At 41.4% G+C, this 22,446-nt stretch overlaps 1 protein-coding gene across 1 annotated transcript; it reads left to right on the top strand. All coding sequences in view use genetic code 11, as the record gives it.

The window, feature by feature from the left end:
* Positions 1–5,977: 5,977 nt before the first annotated feature.
* Positions 5,978–9,309, top strand: EGR_05894 (hypothetical protein; the record flags this gene model as incomplete). Its single annotated transcript, XM_024495143.1, has 2 exons — positions 5,978–6,067; positions 9,097–9,309. 2 exons carry the CDS (start codon positions 5,978–5,980, stop codon positions 9,307–9,309), a joined length of 303 nt encoding a protein of 100 aa, XP_024350489.1.
* Between the last annotated feature and the right edge of the window lie 13,137 nt (positions 9,310–22,446).

The raw sequence follows: 22,446 nt of genomic DNA, 5'->3' as shown, positions 1-22,446 counted from the left end.
TCGAAATAAAGTAGACAAAGACAGAACAAATACAATGTCAGTAAGAAGTGATGGCTTATTTGAATCCATCTATTTTTGTCCGAGTGACTTAGATACAATATTCAGTTTCCCCTATGATGAATTAATGGGTCATTTCAAGAAGAGTTGGATGGAACGGTGTTGAGTTGAGGGAAAGCTATTGAAATACGATTGCTTTGAATATCGGTGCTACAAAAGACTGGTTCGAGGTCAAAGGCGATAGAGACAGTAGACTGGTCCATCGACAAACGAGGAATTTGGTGGTAGAGATAGTCGCCTGGTGAGTACTCCATTGGCAAGTTATCTACTGAGGCGGTGAATGAGGTCAGAGGAAGTAGTAGTATTTTAAAAGGGAAGTTTTCCTTTAACAGTCGAAATGATTGTCAGGAATGGGGTGTGTGATTAGCTGAGTCTAGCCTAACTGATTTGAGGTGAGGTGAGGCTATTAGAGACCAAAGCGGCGGCCACTGATGGTTTGAGTTGCGCACGTTGGGGTGGACTTAAATTCGTCCCCAGAGGTTTGGACCTTTTTGGCGCAAGGTTGCAGCGCATGAATCCATTTGCGTCAACAGAAGTGAAACGTAGTACCCAAGTTACATTCAGTTCAAGTAAAAATAAACATTCCCACATGTTTGCTTCTTCAACTACCGTGCATTCAACAACAAAGAGTTTTATGCCCTAATCTGGAGCGTTATTTGTCCGGTATTCTTCCAGCCGATAATAGTATATATCCACTGTGTCATTTTGATATTTATAGCAATAGACCGTTCCAACAACGCGACTCATTCTTTCTACCATAGTGGCAATTTTGTTTACAACTGATCATCCTGCGCCTTCTTCAATAGTGTGAGCCCTTACTGATTCTACCGCACTGCTGTATCCTCCACCGTTGTAAATGGTGGTGTGCGTGGTGGCGGTGACTCTGATGTTTCGTCCGCTTCTCTTGACCTTATCAACTCAAGTTTTTCCGTGTTAACGTTGCGATGTCGAATCCATTGAGCCGATCATTTTACTACCGTTTTGACACCAAAAAAACAACACAGGAAGGTATGTCCAACCAAATCAAGTCCACTTTTTAGCCTTTGCTATTAAAAAACAATGTCTAAGTTGTTAACAAGGGGACTTCTAAAATGAAGTTATGAGATCCTTCCTCGAAATATATTTGGATGGGAATTTTCCAATTCTCCTGTGGCTTTTCTTTAGCAAAGAAGCTAGTGTTAAAAAGATAGCATGGTTTTGTACGAAACAGATTTCCGAAAATCAGTATACAATTTTACTTAGAGTCACTTCTGGATAGTTAAAAAAATTGGTTTTGGACTAAAACAAGAAGTAAATTTCTATCAATTCGTCGTTGTTCATTTCATTCTCCGAAAAGTAGTCAAAATAAAGCGTTAGTAAATAGGTCGTTGAGTGGCTAATCTCAATTTACTTAAAAGTTGTTGCAGTGAGAATTCTGGGCATAAATTCCTTTTGTTATAATTTGAGAAATGCAACTGGTATACCCTCGACAAACTCCCAGCCTTACTGCTGCTGCCACTAGCTTATTTCTAAGATCTCTCAAAATAACAGTAGGTCAACCCTTACTTGCACCTTAAAAGATCTCACCCTGAAGTATTTTGACGATTAAGGTATTCACTGAATTTGAAGAAGAATAGCAACATTCACTAAATACATTCTTCTGTAGAGTGAGACTCGGCGGTCTCCGCTTCCCTGTTCGTAGTGTTCTTAGAAGAGCCCGGTTATTTCAATTTAGGCATATTTATTAAAGAGGAATAGATCGAGAGGGAAAGTACAACGTCCACGAAGGGGGGAATTGCAATCACTAGGCACGGGAGAGGACGATCCTGTCACCAGATTCGTATTTCCAGCTTGCCTCCTCCCTGAAAGGTGCATTAAAACAGCATAAGTATTACACCTCTTTCACGGACCTAATCACTAAAATCAATCTTTCTCTCTTCGTATGAGATAATAAGGATGGCTTATTCATTTCTCTTCCTGTATTACACCCTACTCGGAGCCGCAATTACAGTCGTCAACGCCATGGATAAAGTCTCCAAAAAAACCAAAAACATCGCAATAGCAGAAGAGTTGGAAGAACACAGTAATCAAATGCCTAGTACGGCAGTTGCTGGACGCTCCGTCGTCTTCGTGAGGACTTTGACTCCGTCTCTAAGAAACACCCTAACAGAGTCATTATTGGACAACAGGAGGGTTGAGAGAGAAGTTGATGTTGGGAAATACTGTGTAATGGTTCTAGATTCCCTTTACCACCCTGGCTATCCCGCCCTACCCAAGCAAATATTTGAGTATTTTCATATTATTTTTGTGCAATTTTCCCTTCCTCCCTCAATTTCATTGTAGAAGGATGGATGAATAGGTAGATCTAAGGGCAAAATTACTGGTCAAAATTGTTTCAAAACAAAATAGTAATCAAAAGCGGCTGTCTCCGTTTTTTCCATGTCAATAGATTATTGGGTGGATTTCAGTGGAATAAGGGAAAAACGGTTCAGAACTGCGGAATGTCTAGATGGATGGGTAGGTAGGTATGGAATGTAAAGATGGTTAGATTCGGCTATGGTGAGATAAAGATGGATTTGAACCAAAAGAATGGAAGGTGGGTGAGTTGTAAATGCTCACGGATTGGTAAATAGATAGGTAGGTTAAAAGAAGGCGGGAGGATGGATGACTTTGGGTTAGATGAGCGGGTGGAGGGGTGAGCACAGGAAATGCACATAGAGAGATGGTAAGGAGGTTTCACGGGCAAGATTACCAATTGACCTCCACTTTAATGCAAAAATTTATTAACCAAAATGCGCTGCACTGGTTGCATAAGCATCCACTGGCTTTGAATGGCTGTTTCTGAAATGTTATTCTATCTCTTGCCTAGCAAGTAGGATCGACTTTGTTCCACTGAATGACAAATCGTATTCGCAAAATGCGATTTGTCATTCATTTTGCTCTCCAAGAACTCGTGTTACTGTAGCCATTCTTTGCTATAAGCCGGAGGAAACTGTTGGATCGCTACAACTTATGTCCATTTCACTGTTGGTGTCTTTTCTGTCAAAGTAATCCAGTTTAAACTTATCACCTCGAAGCAGGTTAAATTACTTTGTCGATTGAATGTCTATTAAGGTGGATGAAATCGTATTGTTAAGGCCAATTCAGGATTACTTGTAACTCGCTTCATCTGGAATCATCCAACTTGATATTCACTGTTTGCGTGTTGATTTACCAAAAAGATGTTTAACGAATAGTAGAATGACAGGGAGAGAATGTAGGTAGATTTAGGAAAGAAAATTGTCGCGCAGAGATCTAAAATGGACGGAATGATAGTTTCGGATGGAATGGTTACAAATAAGAAAGCTGGACTAAATCCATGTTAAATGATTAGAGGATGGAGAAGAACTAGTAGGGATAGAATACTAGGTAAACTTTAATATTTGTTTAGTGATTTGGATTAAAACTCCCATTTCTGGAGGTCATTCTTGCTGTGCATCAAAAATCGACTTAAGAACTTCTCTACGTCCAACAGATCGTATAATCAACGGATTCCCTACGACGTCTTGATTTTTCTGATAATTCAACAAATCGGTGACGCACAAAAGACTGTGGCAGCAGGAGTGTTTATGGTGCCGTTGCAAGTCCAACATTCAGGTACATTTTCACTTCTCCCTACATCGAAATCCTCTGTCCTACCGATTGCTCAGCTCTCAGGTCCCATTAGTGTTACAGGAGCTGCTATTAGCAGTGGCTCTGGTGCTAGTGATTCCTCCTCTTCTTGCTCCACTGACCCAACATCCTGCATCGCTCCGAACACTACAATGTCAACGCCTATAAGAGATAACGCTTTTGTCACATTTTTCTTTTGCTTCTCTTTATCCGGTAAAGCTACACACTTGAAGTGCCTTTGTGCGTAGATATCAAAGCCTTCAATGGGTGACCTAGGCATGCGTTAACAATATCTACTCTCAGCTGTATATCAGCATATTCAATTACACTTGTAGAGTCGTGCAAGTTAATGTAGTGTGCGTGTTTCAAAGCACGTTGTCGTCACTCAAACATGCTATTCATTACCCTTTTCTTCCAAAAAATGCCAAAAATATGGTCTTCCTCCCGTCTTCTCCTACGCCAATGAACTGATAAGGGTATTACTACTGCTGCAAATGCAAGTTGTGCAAGTATAGACTTTGAAGGTTCTTAAACAGACAGGCAACGTTTCCTGCTACGTAAGGCAAGAACAATCAAGCAGAGCAGTCAGCTTCTCCTACTTCAACCCAAAGGCATGCAGCACCCTCATTCCACAGATGTGGAGTAATCACCCAAACCTTAGAAGGCCGTGGCTTAATGCAATCTTCACTGACCCACTGCAAACCCAAATGTTTGTGAAGGTGGTGGGCACGATAAGAGAAAGACTATTTAATAGGTGCTACACTAATAGGTGAGCAGAGGCTATGGGGAATAAAGAAATGAGGAAAGCCTTTCTTATGGCTTTTTGAAAAGATAGGGTATGCTCTACCGCATTGCACTCTCCATTAATTTTAGTGATAAGTCCCTCCAAGGTAGGTAGATGGTCCTATTCACTACCACTTTCCACTATCCATCCCGCATTTCTAAAGCGCTCACCTTTTCATCCACATCACATTATGCACCTTCGTAGATTTGTGCGGATGTGCGATGCACTGCAAAAGCCTTTTCTCACCTGTTAAAGGCCAATCAACCACATCTGAAGTCAATGTTATCCACCTACTTTTCACTTTCAATATCTCCCTATCGATATTCTCTACACAGTCCAATCCAAGGCACTATAAATGGAAGTTTGCTAAGATAAACTTTTCCTTTTTAGGGAACAGTCAGCGGTATTGACTAGGGCAAAGTGCCTGGTGACTGATGTGTCCGTAGGAGAAACGCTCTATTCTTAGTCTCCTTCTGCTGAGTCAAAGCAATCAAACTCAGCAAAATGCATTGCTTCATGCAGTTGCAAAGCTTACTTGTGGAGATGGAAGCAGAAAGTGAGTTAAAGGATGCAATGATTGGCTCCATCTTCATTTCTAACTTCGTCCTCTGAACTACCCTGATGGGGATTCTTTGAACTCCAACTGATTAACACCTTTATTAGATGTTAGCATGCGACAGTCTCCCGGCAACACATGAAATGAGAGGAAGGGTTGAGGAATGATTAAGACAGAAGGGACGGCAATCAGAGACAATTTTTTGGCTTTCAGTGACAAAATGGTGCATAAAAGCGCTTACCACAGCTTGTCTGTACTTCTTTAAAAAGGTTATTGTGGTGATTGTTTCAAGATTCAAAGAGCTCTAAGACGCTTTCAGCAGTGGTTGAATCCGTACAAATTTATTAAGCTACATTACGAACTTGAGAATGTGTCACGCCTCCGGGAAAGGAGTCAAATTTTTCATTTTCGATCACACAAACCACCTGCTAGAATGACAGTGAATGAAAGCAGTACAAAGTACAGGTTATCAGGTCATCTTTTTTTCTTGTTCACCCGACAATACATTTGAATAGTTGCAATAGTAGTCGGGTCACGGAAACTCTTAAACTACAATGTAGAGAAGAGGTTCCTCTAATCCCGAAAACATTTAGTCTCTATAGTCAAATTTAGTAGAATATGTTGGAATTTGATGTTCAGTCACCCTGCTAGTGGCCACTCCTTTTTCACCATTTCGAATCCATTCGTCCTGAGGTGAATTTAGATCTCTCTAGAAACTCTCATTTTAAAATAGTCAATGTCCACCACCTTGGTCCCCTACAACCTCGCCTCACCTTGGACCAGCTAGTCTTAAACCTCCTCCTCAACGCATATCTCGATTACTGAAAGCAACCCTCTCATTTAAAAATGTCACTTAACTTTCTGTGACTTCGATCACGGCCTTTGCAGATAACTAGCCGATGGGCTATTTACCAGGCTGCTATTATTCCCGCCGAATTTCTTGTTTGTTGATGTACGTTTCTGCTGTCTTCGTTGACTTCAAGATCCGACCGGCAGCAGTAAAGAAGGGAGAAATTGCCGTTTGCAGCACTTCTTCCCAAGTGATCTACTTTAATCGCCTACCTAACGAAGGGTAACTAGCAGCGGTGAGGCTCACTTTAATGAATTGCCAGTTAAGAAATCTTGCTTATTTTGCCAGTCGTTGGGAGTAAATCCAGGTGGGATCATTTGAAAGTGACAGATTCTGACTTTGAAAGGATGGATCTTGCAATTGCTACGGTAATGATGGAATGAAAGTGAGTCATTTTCTCTTTCATATTCTTTACTAACAGTTGCTTTTCGGACATAAAGCAGCTCTGAGCCGATGTGGTAACAAGTTAAACAGAGCTCTTGTTTATCTCTCTCTTCCATAATCTCTACGTTGAACTGTAATTCTTCTTCCCAGCTCTTTTGTAGCAGCAGCGAACTCTGCATTGGCATCATCTATCTGCAGATATCTGGAAAGTAGCGCAGTCCTGTTTCATGAAACCTTCTGCAAGAATTTTCTACCCCACTTCTGTATTAATTCAAATCTTCCATCAAAATTACTTTAACAAACTACCAATCGCAGTCAAGTGGTTGTAAAATAGGAGATTGATTGGTTGGCTGCCCACAAACCCATTTCATGGTACTTCTCATCCCTTCATATCGATGACAAGTAGACGTGTCATTCGTCCTTCTATCTCTCGAACCGCTTGGTATTTGTGGTGTGATTTTGGTAAGGCGACGAACCAAACAGTTAAGCGCGGTTAGAGTAGAGATTGATGCTGACTGTATCCACACACGTGTGGGTGACTTTTTGCGCATGGATTCAAACTAGCGACTAAAATCTTCTTACATAGGTTAGCTTGGCGTTTGCTCACTCATTTCCGTCACATTGACAGCTGGTGTACGTGTTACCCGGTCACTTCCCACTTTGCCTATCTATAAATAAGGCATAAAAAGGATACTTACAGACAAGCGGAGTTGACAGAACCTTCCACCACCCTTACACTTTCTCTGGCCGAGAATAGACAATGAACTGAGTTATTTAAACCGGTGTCTCCTGTCGACAAAATAGCAATAGCTTTATCATCAGATCAAAACACTGCAGTTCGGAGTTTCTTATCCTACTTCAAAAATGATTCTTTTAGTTTCTCTCCACTTGTAAACTCCAATAAACAATTGCTTGTCCAAAGTACATCTGGCAACTCTTAATGTCGAGATCATGATTCAGCAACTGCAACGAGCCGTAATAACGGTAGTACAGTCCAGCTAAGAGAGGAGGACGATGATAGCAGTGCGTCTAATAACACCTCTCTCTCAACGTCCAAAAAGCAGGCAACTCTGAAATTTTTCATAAAGAATGATTTTACCCTCAATCGAAAGAACGGGGTTTTGCGGCCCTGTGCGATTTGCCAACATTAATTACTTTAGCGGCATTCCCTCCAGCATGGTAACCAACTAGTTAGGAATGCTTGATTTCCTTAGGCTCACAGAAATTGAGTCTACTCTAGCGGCCTTTGCGCCTCGAATAGATAAAAGAAAGACAGATTTTGGAAACTGTCCTCTACCTGGACTAGTCATTGCGTTTTGCTTTCCTCTTGTAATCATTGCTTGATGCTGTGTGTTTACTTGTTCAAAAACCGCTGACATTTGGTCTGCAAGAAAGGAAATTTTCTCATTTGAATTAAGTTTGCGTGGTGTAGGTCATGATTTTTTAACTATTTAAAATCTGCATCCAGCGCTTCTTCAAACACAAATAAGTCCTTTGAGTAATTCGATGGCGTCCTTTAAGAAAGCAACATTTTTACTTTGGAATTCAAGAGATATCCTAGAGTTGCAGTAAATGGTAGAAGAGGCAATGCACCTACAAGCCTGCGTTACATTTTAGGGATCCACTACATGATTTCATGTTTACTAGTCGTTTATTAAGACGCATTTGATGCTTACTTAAAGTCTATTTTTTAAACGTAGTTTGTGTGACTGAATTTTATGAATTATCTCGTCGAAGGAGGGTAGTAATCACCGACTGCTTTAGTAAGTTTGGAAAGGAACTTGGAAAAGTAGTTCTTATTCCCCCAAACACCAGCAGTTTGCCTGCGAAATAGTCTAACCACCAAGCTAAGCCCGTATAGTAAATGATCTTCCTTCATTCAAGGATACTTAAAATACGTGACTTTTTTAAAGACGGTAAATTAGGTCGCATTCTATTTCTTTCGTTTGCAAGGTGCATTTCTGGTGGAAATACATGACGGTGAATTCGATCTGGACGCTAGATGTGCTAAAGGCATGTCACTTCCTTTAGAGATGGTTAGTTCATTCCCTCACGAAAATTATCTATTGCCATTGCTGCTGAGCTTTCGCTCCACCACATTAGTCCAATGCTCAATTTCGCTATCGTTAACACATCTCCTCTTCACAAAACGGAGCCGTTGCTTCAGGCCTTGTTACTGCCTGAAAGTGGCACATTACATCGGCATTCCTTAAAGTTGTCCCCTTTGTTTTAAGTTAACTGAAAGGTATTTCCACCTTCTCTTTGACTGACCGATGCACGATGCAATAGCATAACACGGATCAGGGTGTATCGCCAGAGTACCAAGTCGGCCATCGGATTGTGGATTGCTTTCCTTCTGAACCCACGCTAGACCAACTCTAGGATGAAATCCTTCTTTAGATCCTCTGTAGATGCTGTCATTGAGATGTTTAATAGTTGTAAGTATTTTTCTTCTGTTCCTTCTCAATCTACTGTTATTCCCGGCCTTATTCAGCTGTACCTTCGTATTACTCTTAAGTGCATTGAAGGCTGCAACAAAGTGGAGAAAGCGTGAAACTATTACTTGTTGAGTACTGACTATGCAGGTTCTTTTGGCGTCGATAACATTACAAAAAGAAGAGGTGGCTCATACACTGTCTCTGGAGAAGTGATGACTCCAAGAAGCACTCAGCAGCTTGGCACCTACCATTGTTGGGACTCGCTTGCATGGATGAGCGTAAATAGAGGAATGGAGATCTGCTGCGCTTATCTTGACGACACACTGAACACCTGCCACCTGTCTTAGACTACACTTAATGTGAGAATACAGCCCATCTCCTCGCCTTATTTCCAAAGGCTGCAGCAGTAGCAGCAACTACTACAGGAACGACAAAGACAACAATACCTATTCAATGGCAGCAGAAGAAGGGCGGAGGCGATCGCAAATTCTACCTCAATCACCAAGCTTGCTACTTCTATCTCTACTGCCTCTGTCATTATCACCACGAGAATGGAATTGCCGCTGATTTCAGCCTGATTCCATCCTTTCCTTCATCTTCTCTTAAATGAATTTATTTTCTCTTCCAATTCAACCTCCGTATCAACACCATTCCTCGATTGTTGCGTGAGTGCTCTTATTTTATCAACCCTCTCCTACTATAGGCACCTGCTGGTACCTTCTTCAATATTTACAAAAATGGGCCTTGTTACAGTACTGCCTCTTCTTTCCCGCTCATCCCACCTAAACTCCACTTCCTCAACCTCGCTCCACATTCATCTTTTTTGATTCAAGAACTAGCAGCGGTCGCATCAGCGGCAGCAGCGGCTAAAAACGATTGAAACTTCCTTAGTCAAGCATTCCGTTCTTCTTCCTCGTTTGCTTTTTCTCACAAGCACACGAGATCATAGCAAACGCAGGTATACCACGATTGACCTTGACCCTGGTCACTGTTGCCCATTCCCTCTGGTCCTCCATTCCTACGTCTTTTTTGTGCAACTGTGGATGGTGTGAGAGCAGACGAATGCGTGCTGGTGTTAGTAAATCTGTTAAAACTAAAATCCTATTGAATAGACTGCTTATCGTTCTGTTTCCACTTTCTGCTTCTAGGGTGAGAGTGTCCCGTGCTTTTATTTCTGGTTTAACTTCTGGACTAAGATAACGAAGGAGAAATATCCTATTCTTACAGAAGAATGCAAAGCGTTCATCTAATACCATCATTACAGCTGAATTTGTAATCCGTACCATTAGACGTTGTTGCAGTACTGAGGTCAACGTTCAAGACATGACGGGCCTGAGTAGTAGTCTGCCAGCGCCCTTAAATAGCTTTCATCTCATGCTCTTTCCTCTGACATACAGCAAAATTTTTAATCCTAGTGTACGACTTTACAGAGAAAAACCACAGAGTTAATAGTCATCTCTACTTTTTAAGGTCATAGACGAAAAACTCACTGTACAGGTTCTCTGTCTCTTTGGTTTACGAGATCAAAACGACACCAAAAGGGAAAGAATAGGTTACCGTAGTCAGGGTAACGACTAATCACATTTCAATGCATTCAAGTGGGTTTTATCATAGGAAACAACCGCTTTCGGAAAGACGAGATCCTCTTCTCTACCTCTTAGGTAAACGGTCCGCATGAGCTGCCTTCTACTACCCCTATTACTACTACTGCTTCCCTGTAAGTACATTCTAACAAGAACGAAAAACAAGGGTAACCTGGAAACTAACGCCTCGTACTGTTCTAATCCACTGATATTGTAACAATTGGGTTGTGTGGTGGCAGCACAAAGGGCCTGAAACACCCTCACCCAAATGCGGAAGAGGCAGAAGAAGTGGAGTAATCATCGAAACACTGGAAAAAGGTGATTTTACTCAATCGTCTCTGACCTAGTGTAAGGTCGAGTGCTTGTAAGAATGATGGGTACGACGAAGAGAAAGATGATATTAATAGCTGCTGCACAATAAGCTGGGCAGGAGAAGTAAAAATAAACAAAGCGGAAAGCTTTTTATGTGGTGCCTGGGAAAGACGAGTACGCAATGCCAGAATGTACTTCCTAAATTTTGATGAGCCTCTCCATGATGGGTGCTGCATTACACTCAAGAGGGAGTCTGCTCTCCTCTTGATCATGCAGATTAATGTGTGCCTACTGATGGAGTGATTCGCAATAAAAGTAAAAGGCGAAGTTTTGCATTGTTAATTGACCGACTAAGGAGCTATGTTGAGAAATGACGTATAGATTTTATTTTAATATTCGTTAGGCTACTCAAAATGTCATTATTCTGCTGACTATTCAATACCACCTTACTACCAAGGCGGCCACCGTTTCACTTCTACCGTATCACGCGTCCTTTTTATGTACTTGCCTATGTGCAAGACAATGTCCAACCTGATAAAGATCAAACGCCCACATTCAAGATCACTCCATATACCATCTATACGCTTCTTTCTCCCTCCCTATTTATCAACTCGACTCAACTCAATCCATCTCACTACAAATGGAAGGTGACCAAGAATAATTCCTTCTTGAGAAACAGTCAAACCAGTAAATAACACCAAGTGGCTAGTGAGTCCCTCAAGGGAATGCCCTATTCTTACACTCCTTGTAGTGAGTCTACGCAATGCAACACTTCCCGCCTCATTTCTCATACAGCGGGGAAATGCGCCTGTGGAGATGGAAGAAGTAGGCAGAAAAGGGTAGGAAACAGCCTCATCTTCACTTCCGTTACCATCCTCCGTAGTCTCTCGATACTCTAAGTGATTACCACCTTCTTTGGCAATAACGTGATCGCGAGCAAAATGGACAGAGGGGTATAAAAATAAGGGTGAGTAGCACATGTGGCTAGAAGTCGATTGTTTTCGTGATTACTAAAAGCAAAAGCAAACCAAGCAAAAGTAAAACATAGGTGACAAAAATATGTAATTATCATGCTTGAATGAATTAAGAATGGATTTTTCCTACTAAAAACTGAGTTAAGCTTGTTAGGATGAAGGGACCTACAGAAAGACTGAAAAATCAGGGGAAATTACATGAAAGCCTTTTTTTTCAAATCAAAGCATGGGCATAAAACACCCTCATCTCAAATAAAGGAAAGATGAGGTTGATGATGATGATAATTGCGTTACTGTAGTTGTTGTTGATGAGGCGAGGATATGGGCTGTGCCCTGGCGCTAAGAATTCGTGAGGACAGCTGGTAAATGGTCGGTGAGTGGTCCACATCAGCGTGTCACACAGCCATTTTCTTCACCTCCTTCTTCTAGAAAAGCACAATGCAACAGTAGTCGGTGCCACGCTCCGAGTCACCTCCCTTTCTGGCACACGACTGAGCCATTTTGATCTCTATGTGTGAAATTTATCATCTTCAATTTCATCTGCAGTCAGCAATCAATGGTTGTCGGTTTTAAGCACCTTTTCTTTGTTACCAACCAGGTTAGCCCAGTCTGGGTCTGCAATTTGATAAAGGTATTCAAGATTGAAACACAAACAATGTGTAACTTAGGATGCTAATAGCTGAAGACAGAAAGAGGCGTGACACCTGTGAAATCGCCTCTTAACAGAGATTGTAAAAGAGCGGGTGCTTGCAGTAGAGGATCAGCAGTGCGCATTCCTGCAATCCGATTGCAAATTCGGAGCTGCAGAAACACATCGTAGTACGTATCCTGTGTTGGTAGTGTACTGTCCTGTACATTTCACTAAATAGGATAACAAAGTGCCTTCTACTTTAAAGATTGACGAAAAAATATTGAGAACTGCATCAGTCGGTCCCTTTAGTAGCGCAGAAGGATTTAATTTATTCAGTTAATTACCTGGTGCTGCATAAATCTGGCAAACTCGACTGCTACTAAAATAACGACGCATTTCCGCCTTCGCTTTTACAGTGGCTATGGCAAACTCATGTACCACAAGTAGGGGTAAAATAACAACGCAATTGAGTACAAACGTGTGGAAAATGGATTTCTTGCATTTGGGCAGCTGTGGAGAAAGGTACCAAAGTGTTCTCTTAACAGAAAGCAAGATGACGGGAGTAAAGTGATAAATGGCAAAGGTTAGAATGCAAAGAGAAAGCAATTCTTTCATTTACTAACACTGGTGGAGAGAAATGCGCAAAGTATAGTTGTCTGGGATTCGCTCCAGTAGTGAAGCTTCTTAAGAAGAGATTTTTGAGGAATCTAAACCAAGAATGGATCCATAAAATTTGCGGTTGTAGGAAAATTGAAGGAATATAGTTCCCCATCAGTGGATATCAAGTTCTGCTTTGTTGAATACATAGACTGTTGCTGGCAAGGCTCTTTTATTAGTTAGAAGTTTTAGAAGTAAAACAGTGGAAGTAGATGCGTTCACTCGAACTTTCGGCAATTCAGACTATCCATTTAACATCTAGACAAGCAAATTGGTTTCATACGCCACTACCCCGCGTCATAAAAAAGGCCTTTTTATCCCAAGGTGAATTTAAATAACTCTTGAAATGCTCATTTTAAGCCATCAGCTTATACCGCCATGATCTCTGATATCCTCACTCCACCTCACCTCGGATCAGCTCATCCCACACCTCCGGCACGCGTACGCAACCGATGGTGGCGAATGGACGGTAAGGTAGACAAGTTTGGCTGATGTCCCATGTAGACAAAGTGTACTTAATCAACCATCAGGGAAGAACACCACGGTTTAGTATGATCGACACCCAAATGAATTCCTTGTCTCTCTGTCAAAATCTTGTTAGGTGCGTAAGTCACATCCCTTTATTTTACTGTTCGATCGCAGGTATTTGGCAGTTAAGTTTCTTGTCCTTGACCAATCACTCGAATCGCAGGCTATAACTATGGTGGATGTTTATTTCCTACCGTTCTAAATTCAGTTTACTTATTCGAATAAGATGTTCCATCGTATCCAGCCAAAGCGTTCCACAATGATTATCGACTAAATACATTTCGTCTATATCAGATATCAGGCCAGCTAACGTTAACAATGGTTGCGTTAAAATATACAGAAGAAATTGAATTAAGATCATAGCAAATCTAGAGATTGACAGTAACACATGCTGGGAGAGCGAATATGTGACCATAGATAGTATAAAAGAGCCGAATACGTGCCCAGGCGAAATCTCAAGCTTTGTTGCATTTGACTCGCGTTCGGAAGTGCCTTCCCACTTTTGTAAAGTTTAAGGTAAAAGCAGTCAGGTGTTTTAGGAATCATCATCCATTCACTCATCTATCTACCTATTCCCCTGTCCACCCATTTGCCTGTATATCGGTACTACAACCACAATGTTCGTCGTCATCGATGGAGAGATTAGAAGAACGAGGTGGAGAGATGCCGAACTTGGCATTCGCCTTTCCGTAACTACACCTCATATCGCCTGCGTCAACCGGCCGAACAGTCAAAGCTGAGGAAAGGCAGAAATTTTGTGCACCCACTGGAATGTTTCACAAGCCCTAGAAACGAAAACCTACTCATAGCTACTGTTTGATATTCTATCACTGGGTTCGTTTGCACCGAATGAATGGATGAATAATTCGATAAGTAAGAAGATTAGTAAATAACTGGATGGATGGATAAGGTGTGAAAAGGTGATTAAAAGTTTTAAGGAGCAAAATTACTGGATGAGAACTGCTGTAACAATATAGTTGATGGATAATAGAATCTTAGGCGGAGAAAACATAAATGGACTTAATTTGAATGAAAGAAAAAAGTAAAGATGTTTAGGGTAGATCTTGAATAAATAGATGGGTAGATATGGATAAGGTGAATATAAAAAAGGAAACAAGAAAAGTGGATGCGGGCAACATTAGTAATGGAAGTATGAACAGGTGGTTTCTGGATGGCTAAACCTTTGTTTAATGGTGTTTAGATTTCTGGAGGCTGCAATGGAGGTGTTTGTGATGGTTTAGCTTTAGCCTTTTAAACCATTCCACACAAAAAACACAAAATTTTTCTATTACAGCTTCGTGGACGCCTCAGAGCACTACACACCACTGGTTCATACGGCAGCTGCATTATTTTAATTTCACAAAAAGGAGTTATAAAGAAATAGTTCTAAGTTGTGCCAAAGTGAATAAAATAACCCAAACAAACCTTTTTTAGTAAAAATCTTTCCTTTAACTTTTGCAAAATATTGCTGTACATTAGTTTAAGGAATTGAGCGAGATCAGCTAAAGACACGCCAATTTTAGCATACCCAGCCCAAGCATGAGAAAATTATGCAGTTGTATTTTGGATGATAAAGGGCCACATTGGGTGGATAAATGGTAGTCGCTTTCACTGGATTAAAAACAGCCCGAAGAAATGAGGAAACGTAGGGGAAAGCAACGAAGATTTGCTCATCGTTACTCTCACTGTCTTGGTGGTAATGACTAGAATGGAAAGGAAGAAGTTACAACAAAGCTAGCAATTATGGGATCGTCGAGGCCTTTTTCTCAGCCTGCTGTAAACCTCCCCTTTCAGCCCTATTGCATTCACTTATTCTTTCTAGCCATTTTTACTGGTTTTACCCTGCTTTCTTCCTAGCTCTCTGTTTTCCTTTCTCATATATGAACGTCTTTACCGCCTTCCCATCCCCTTTCTTAGTCATTCCCCCATTACAGTAATTTTAGTGGTCACATCAGCAGCAGCGGCAGTAGCAGCGACTGAATACTATTGTAAATTCCTCCCCCAGTCATTCCATCCTTTTTTTCATTTCCCTTATTTAACAAACATACAAAATTATAACAAACGCAGGTATACTATGACTGACCTTGATCCTAATCATTCTTGACTTTTCCTTCCATCCCTCCATTCCTACATCTTTTTATGCATCTGTGGATGGCGTGAGAGTAGACGAATGCGAGCCGGTGTAAATAAATCTACCAAAACTAAAATCATATTAAATAAACTCCTTATCGTTTTGCTCCCGCTCCTACTTCTGGAGTGAGCTTATCCCATGCTTCCGCTTTAGTCTTACTTTCAGCCTAAGATAGTGGAAAAGTAACGAACGGGAAAGAATTAGATGACTGCGGTCAAGGCGACTGACCTTTACATGCCGATATATTTAAGTGAGTCTTACCACAGAGAGCAACCGTCTTCTACTTCGTAAGTGGACGATCTCTACTACCACTTCCACTACCATCACTCTTGAAACGTATTCTGGGATGCTCGGAAAACATGGGTGACCTGGAATCTGACGCCTCCTACTGCTTTAATCTACTGACACCCAGACAGGTGGTTTGCTCGATAGAGTTACTTAAGTTTCATTCCCTTTGCTGAGGTGTGACATACTTTAAAGTTTGTGATGTAATTAAATTGTTTTGTGTACTTTCACAATAAGAGTAGGCGAGGAGAGTTTGTTAGTGGATAGTGAGTGGTTCAGACCGAGGTAGCACACCGCCACTTCCTTCACCCTCTTCTTCCAGCAAAGCGCATTCCAACAGTGGTAGGTGCTACGGTTCAAGTTACCTCTCTCCCAAGCGCAAATCTGAACTATTCCATCTCCTTCGTGTGAAATTGCCAACCCCGATTGGCGGGGTGATTTGGTGCTTAATTTTCACCACGTTTAGTTAAAATAAATGGATTTAGTTATTTGTGGAGTGTGCTGACAATAGTTTTGCTTGTATTTTCAAATTGTAGCGTCAAAATTCTGCCGACTAAGTTGAGCTTACAAAACATTCACAGATATCACCTACGCGGTGCAGCAAACAACGGTATCACATCCTTTCACCCATCCACTGGCCTGTCATTGAGACAGGCATTTTCATTGTTCTATGTCTGTATGATGAAATACCTTAACTTGGCTGCCTCTGTTTGTACACATTTTGCAACGGTCCTCTTCGCCTTCTTTCTTTGCCTTTCGGTACCTGGTATCTCCCTCCATCACTTCTACCTTATTTACCCTAAGATAACCACCCATGAAGACATGAGTTGGAGCGGATCCAACTGGTTAGTAGTAGCCAGGAGTGGGACCGGCGAGTGACAACTAAATAATGCTTTTGAGGCATCAAAGCAGACATTAATTTGAGGAACTAGAAGCCATAGTGCATGATAATGGTAGAAGTAAGTGATTGAAGCTGATAATTTTCCTCTTTTTAGAGTGACTCTTTCCTAAGACACTAAGACACACAGGTCCTTCTCCAAGGACAACAGCCTTGTTAATATGCTCATTGTTTCATGTGGTCCTGCTCTGCCAAGGTTATTACCTGTCTTGCAGTTGATGTTGTTCGAATACTACCGTGATGACTGATGCGGAGAGCAATTCAAGCAGACGACTTGTCAGCCTTGAAATTATGACAATGTGAAATTGACGAATAGGAAGCGACTTGTGCCTCCGAGGCCGTCCTTCCTATCATAAAGCTTTTGGGCAACATTCGCAATGACAAATCAGTGATATGTGAAATAAACTTTGCAGAATATTGTCCAGCTCTTAGTGGACTTCAAATACGTTAGATAAATTTTCATAGCTCGGATTTCAAACACAACCATCACTGGTTTGAAGTCTTTCGTAGAGGTTCAAAACAGTGGAACACTGAAAGCAGAAATCACAGGGGTGCTGAAGAATGTGCCCCAAAATAGGCCGAAAAGCCGTGCACCTAAAGGATGCATGATTAAATGAGCTTGTAATACAGCCACCCCCAGACTCATCACTGAAGGTTAATACCTGATGGAGGAGGTGCGTCATTCTTAAGGATTACTTAAATGGGTGTGTATTACAAATATCATTCGTCCTCTAAGAGTTTAATTGGCGATTACATTAATTTTGAGTAAACAAGCAGGCAGAAAAGTTCATTTCTAAATGAAATGGTTTGAGGAGTTAGTGGCGTGCTGAATGACCCTGCATTTGACTGTCGTCACTGAGAAAGGGAGGGCAGTTGGGGTGACTAACCCGCACGCATTGTTGAATGCTTCGAATTCGCCTCTTGAATCCGTTTTATGTTGCAGCTCTCAAATTGATTGTGTCAAAACTGGAATGTATTAACCATTTTCAACTGGTATAGACAGCTCTATTGTACTTTTTTCAATATGAGGTACATTCGAAAATAGCGGCCCATGTGTGCTGTCTGTTGCTTTGATTGTGGCTATACCTTTGTTATCCCATGACACTGTGGATGTACTTCAAAATAATATTTTTGTAATTCATAATTAAAAATACCCAAAAATCGACTGCTAACTAGGTCAGACGAGATAACTCCTGTTCTGAGTGGCTGTCTTTCTTTCCTTGAGCGTATTCCTTGCGATTACTTTTTGCGTCTACTATACTGATACCACTCAAATGAATTAAATGCAGATGCAAAAAGGTCTAAAATTTCAAACATTTTGACAACGGCTCTTGTTGATTTCACGGGAATTAACTTTCACTTCACCTATAAAATGGCACCAAAAATGTTAAAAGGACATACCCCTTTGTACCAGCATCGGTGTGTCGTCCGAGTTATATCAGATCGTATGAGGCATGCCTGCGTAGAAACATCTTTAAAGTAAACGCGAAGAACTCTGTAGTGAGAAGCTAGGGCCGCTTAACTAGTATTTCGTCTGGGTGATTTCGCATCGTTTTCAAATTTGCTTAATGTGTGATCTTCTTTTAACTTCGAAGCGTCGCGCTAATGGCGTGGAACTTGGATGCTCCAGATATCGCTGAACATCCGCATTCATCCATGTTATCGTCGTTGCCGCCTTTGCTGGTATGAGCTGCAAGCAGTCAAGTGCAGCCCAAACCCTCTGTTCTGACACTTTAGCAACCAAATGGAGGTGTGTCCAGCTAGACGAAGGACAGGGCATTCGTCCTGCAGACACATTAGATACCAGTCACTTTGCCCTAGTCATTAGTGATGACCGTTCCTTAAGAAGAAGGTAGTTTTGGCAAATTTCCAGTTAAATTGAGTTGGATTAGACTGTTTTGGGTAGATCAACGGAAAGAGAGGGAGAGAGGTAGGATGATGGATTGATCTCCGACGTGGTTGATTGGCCTTCAACAGGTAAAAAGTGGCTTCTGCAGTGCATAATACATACGTTCGGACCCAAGAAGGATCATAATGTGTTGAGGACAAAGTGGTGGGTGCCTTAGAAGTGTGGGATGAACAGTGTGGTAGTAGATAGATCCATCTATCTTGGAGGAACTCATTACTAAAATTCACAGACACTACAATATGGTACAGTATGCTCCATCTTATTCAAATCCCCATCCAATTGTTTGGCAGCTGTTGCAGTCGTCGTTCTCTTTCTCTCACCCACCTCTCCACAAACATCCAAACTTGCAGCAGATGAGTGAAGATTGCGTTAAACCATATTGTTCTAGTTTTTAGACGATTTGTCCAGCTCTTCTCCTTCCTCATTAGGGATGAGAGTGTTCTATGTCTTTGCGTTGAAGTGAGAGACGCTGACTACTCAGTTTTATTCCTCTTGCCTTCAAAGTCTATTTTCTCAATGCTTGTACTTTTGGTAACAATAGCACTCTTGATGATGCAGTGGTGCAAGGGAAGACGAAGAAAAGACTTCATTTTAGGCTTTTTAATGAAGACAAGATTTACGAACGGAATGTTTAAGTGAAGACTACTTGCCATAATGCAATCGCCGCCAATGTGCTTCAACACACGCACAACAAATTAACTTGCTTGACCTTGGGGTAGCAGTCACATAGGCTGATACACTGACTTGCATGAGCTGAAGAGGCTACTTGGCCTGAGTTATTTTCTGAAATGCCCTAACAACCGCTTCAAACAGCTATTGGAGGCTTCGACGTCTGCACGGCAAAACACTTCAGATGTGTACCCTTACCGGAGAAGACCAAAGACAAATAGAATATGATAGAGGCGCTCTCTTCACATCGTATATATAGATGGTGTTCAAGAACAACTTTCTTTATTTAAGTCATGCTGCAGACGAGTGGAAGGCTTGCCATAGTGTCAAAAATGCATTACGTGCAAAACTTCTCCATCCATTAAACAGGGAATCTTCAGACTTTGTGATGGCATCACCCACTCATTCAAACTAGGCGTGGATGCTAATAACAGCATGGAGCACAAAGAAGCGACACCTTGCCAAATAAGATCAGAAGAGATTTACATTACTACAAATATCAGCTCCCATTTAGACAGACTTTCTGAAGTCCTCTCTCCCTTCCCGACCCCAGACTCTCATCATTTGAGCACAAGCTCATGCTGAGCACTTTAATCCTCTATAAAGAAGAAGAAGGGAAAGCAGAATTACTAACCAACAAACTTCAAAAATCGCAATATTTCCTATAATCCTGCAGAAAGGAAAGAGATGTAAGTGATTGTTAACATCATCGTTGTCTGCTCTACACGCATGAAGCGGTGAGAAACGAATGCAATGGAGGACTGGAAGGAGAGAGCGGAGTTAAGAGGGTAAAACTGAATGGATTCAAAAGAAATAAAAGTGTCTGCCATGGGGAAGAGAAAGTGGAAAATGGGTTTAAGGCAACGATGAAGTTGTTGTTTCTGTCGCTATGGCGTCATTATCAGTGGTCGTGGTTGGCGTGGATTTGAGAGTTGTGGTATAAGCAAGGGCTTGACTAGCAGGAACAGCGGCAGAGACGTTTGGATTTGTGAAAAGAATTGCTGTGATGAAGATTGTAATTGAAGACAAAACATTAACACTAGAAGCACACCTAATTGCAGCGGCTACAGCACCAACAACGACGGTATCAGAATTTGCTGAGGTTGGAGTAATTGTTAAAGCTTGAAATTCTTGGTCTAGGAAGAAGTAGGGATATGTCTAGATATTAAATTTAAATAAAGTAGCAGAATTTCCGACAGCATCATAAAAACCACCCTCGTGACAGCCCTTTGTGCGTCCTTGATCCTAAGCAGTGTTAGTGCTGGCAAATCTCTTCATTTCAGAGAGACTGGAATGTAAAGTTCAAATTAAAAAAAGGCCCAAAATTATAAGTTCAGGAAAAGAGTTTGTTTAAGTTTTCCTTTTTGGAGCACCTTTAGATGCAAATAAGCGGAATTATAAGTGGTGTCAGATTGATAGAAGTTCCTACTATCAGTTTTGTGCATTTGATGAGATGGCTCAAGGCAAAGGTAGCCCCCAGAAATGGGATTTCTTGCCCAAACCATCATACAAACGCTAACGTTTATAAAGCAATTTGATCTCTAGGCTCTCTTTATTTTTCTTCATTGGTTCAATTTGAATTAAGTTGTCTCCAAACCATCCACTTACCCCTATATCTATTCGTCTATCCACTATTTCTTGATTCCTCACATATATTCACCCTGTGTCGAGCTAGCTATCTATGCATTCCAGATCTCTCCCAGATACTTTCCGTTCTTGAGTCAACCCATGTTCCCTCCCCTTGCCCTTCTGCTACCCATCTGTCATTTACTTGTTATATCAGTACTTATCCAGTATTTTGTCCTTTTTTGTACCTAGTCCACTCGGACAGCTATTTATCCATCTTTTTTGCTCATCTATCCATCCATCCATTCATTTAGTTTAAGTGAAAGCAGTGATGGAATATCAGGCAGCAATCATGAGTATGTCAGGGTAGCCGGGGATGTAGAGCATTCCAGAGCGTACTTAAAATCATTACCCTTCCCAGGCTTCAACCGTCCGGCTGGTTGATGAAGGCTATGTGAGGCGTTGTTACAGCAACTGCCAAGCTTGGCGTCACTCATGACAGCGACCGTTTTTGTGGTGATGTGAAATCCAGGAAGAAGATTCACCTAAACACTTTACCTAGAATGCAGATTTATAAAGGGAAGATATTTTCAAAATACCTAATTGCTGCTACCTTGAATGCCACACAAGAGCAAATGTCACACCTATTTCTGAGTCCACGTCAAATGTGACATGCGGGAGCGGTATGCTCAAGGCAGGGCAGAGCTAATTGGTACTCCTATTTTCGATGCAAAAGGAACAATAATTTGGGGAAATTGGGTTATAACTACACTTCAAATCTGAATTTCTCATGTGTCACTAAAATCTCTGGCCAGGTTGTCTTTCAAGCCACCCAAATTTCAACCACTTTACAACAAAGTGATTTCAATGCTGGGTAGTTCTCTATTGCTGGTTATTCAAAAGGTTGCCTTGTCAGCCATTAAATTGGCAATTTCTTACTGATTGACTGCCCCACTCTCCGATCCGGTTCTATTTTTCTCCTTGTGATTTTAAAATAGTGATGCTGCATTCAATCAGCTTGCCATTATTGTGATCAGCATGCAGGTATATCCCAAGATCTTCCACGGAGAAGTTTGTGTCATTGCAGCGGAGATTGAGTCTAAGGACATTTTTGGACAGTTTTTGTTTGGTTACCGTTGCAATCCTTGGCGGTAGTAGCCACCTTCATATTACTTGCGGAATAACAATGAGTGGCTAGTGCATTTAAACAACCCATTCACTTATCCGTTCGTCCATTCATCTATCCAACCATCTATCCATTGGTAGTCGAAGAAAATCAACGATTTCAACTGAACGCGGAAAGAGTAGACGGTTTTCTTCTTTGCAAAAGTGGCCTTTCCTCAAGCCATCTAGACCGTGGAAGTAGCGTAATAAGACGAGAAATTCGCTTCAGCTCTCAAGTACGATACAGTTCGCAATTCGAGCGGTGTCTAAGTCTGACTGGCACTTTTGGATTTGCAGTGTAGAGCTCTGAGCCTTCCCTTGCATCTTAATGGACCAAAACGGTGTGGAAGAAGATCTATTGCTCATGTAGAGGAGGCCTGGGAGAAGTCAAAAGTGCTAACCACTCAGTGCACAAAGTACTACCGCTCCTTTCCTCCGTT

This window comes from Echinococcus granulosus (genome assembly GCF_000524195.1).
Source record: "Echinococcus granulosus chromosome Unknown EG_S00047, whole genome shotgun sequence".
In the NCBI taxonomy this organism is placed as follows: domain Eukaryota; kingdom Metazoa; phylum Platyhelminthes; class Cestoda; order Cyclophyllidea; family Taeniidae; genus Echinococcus; species Echinococcus granulosus.
This window is presented reverse-complemented; position numbering and strand designations above follow the sequence as displayed.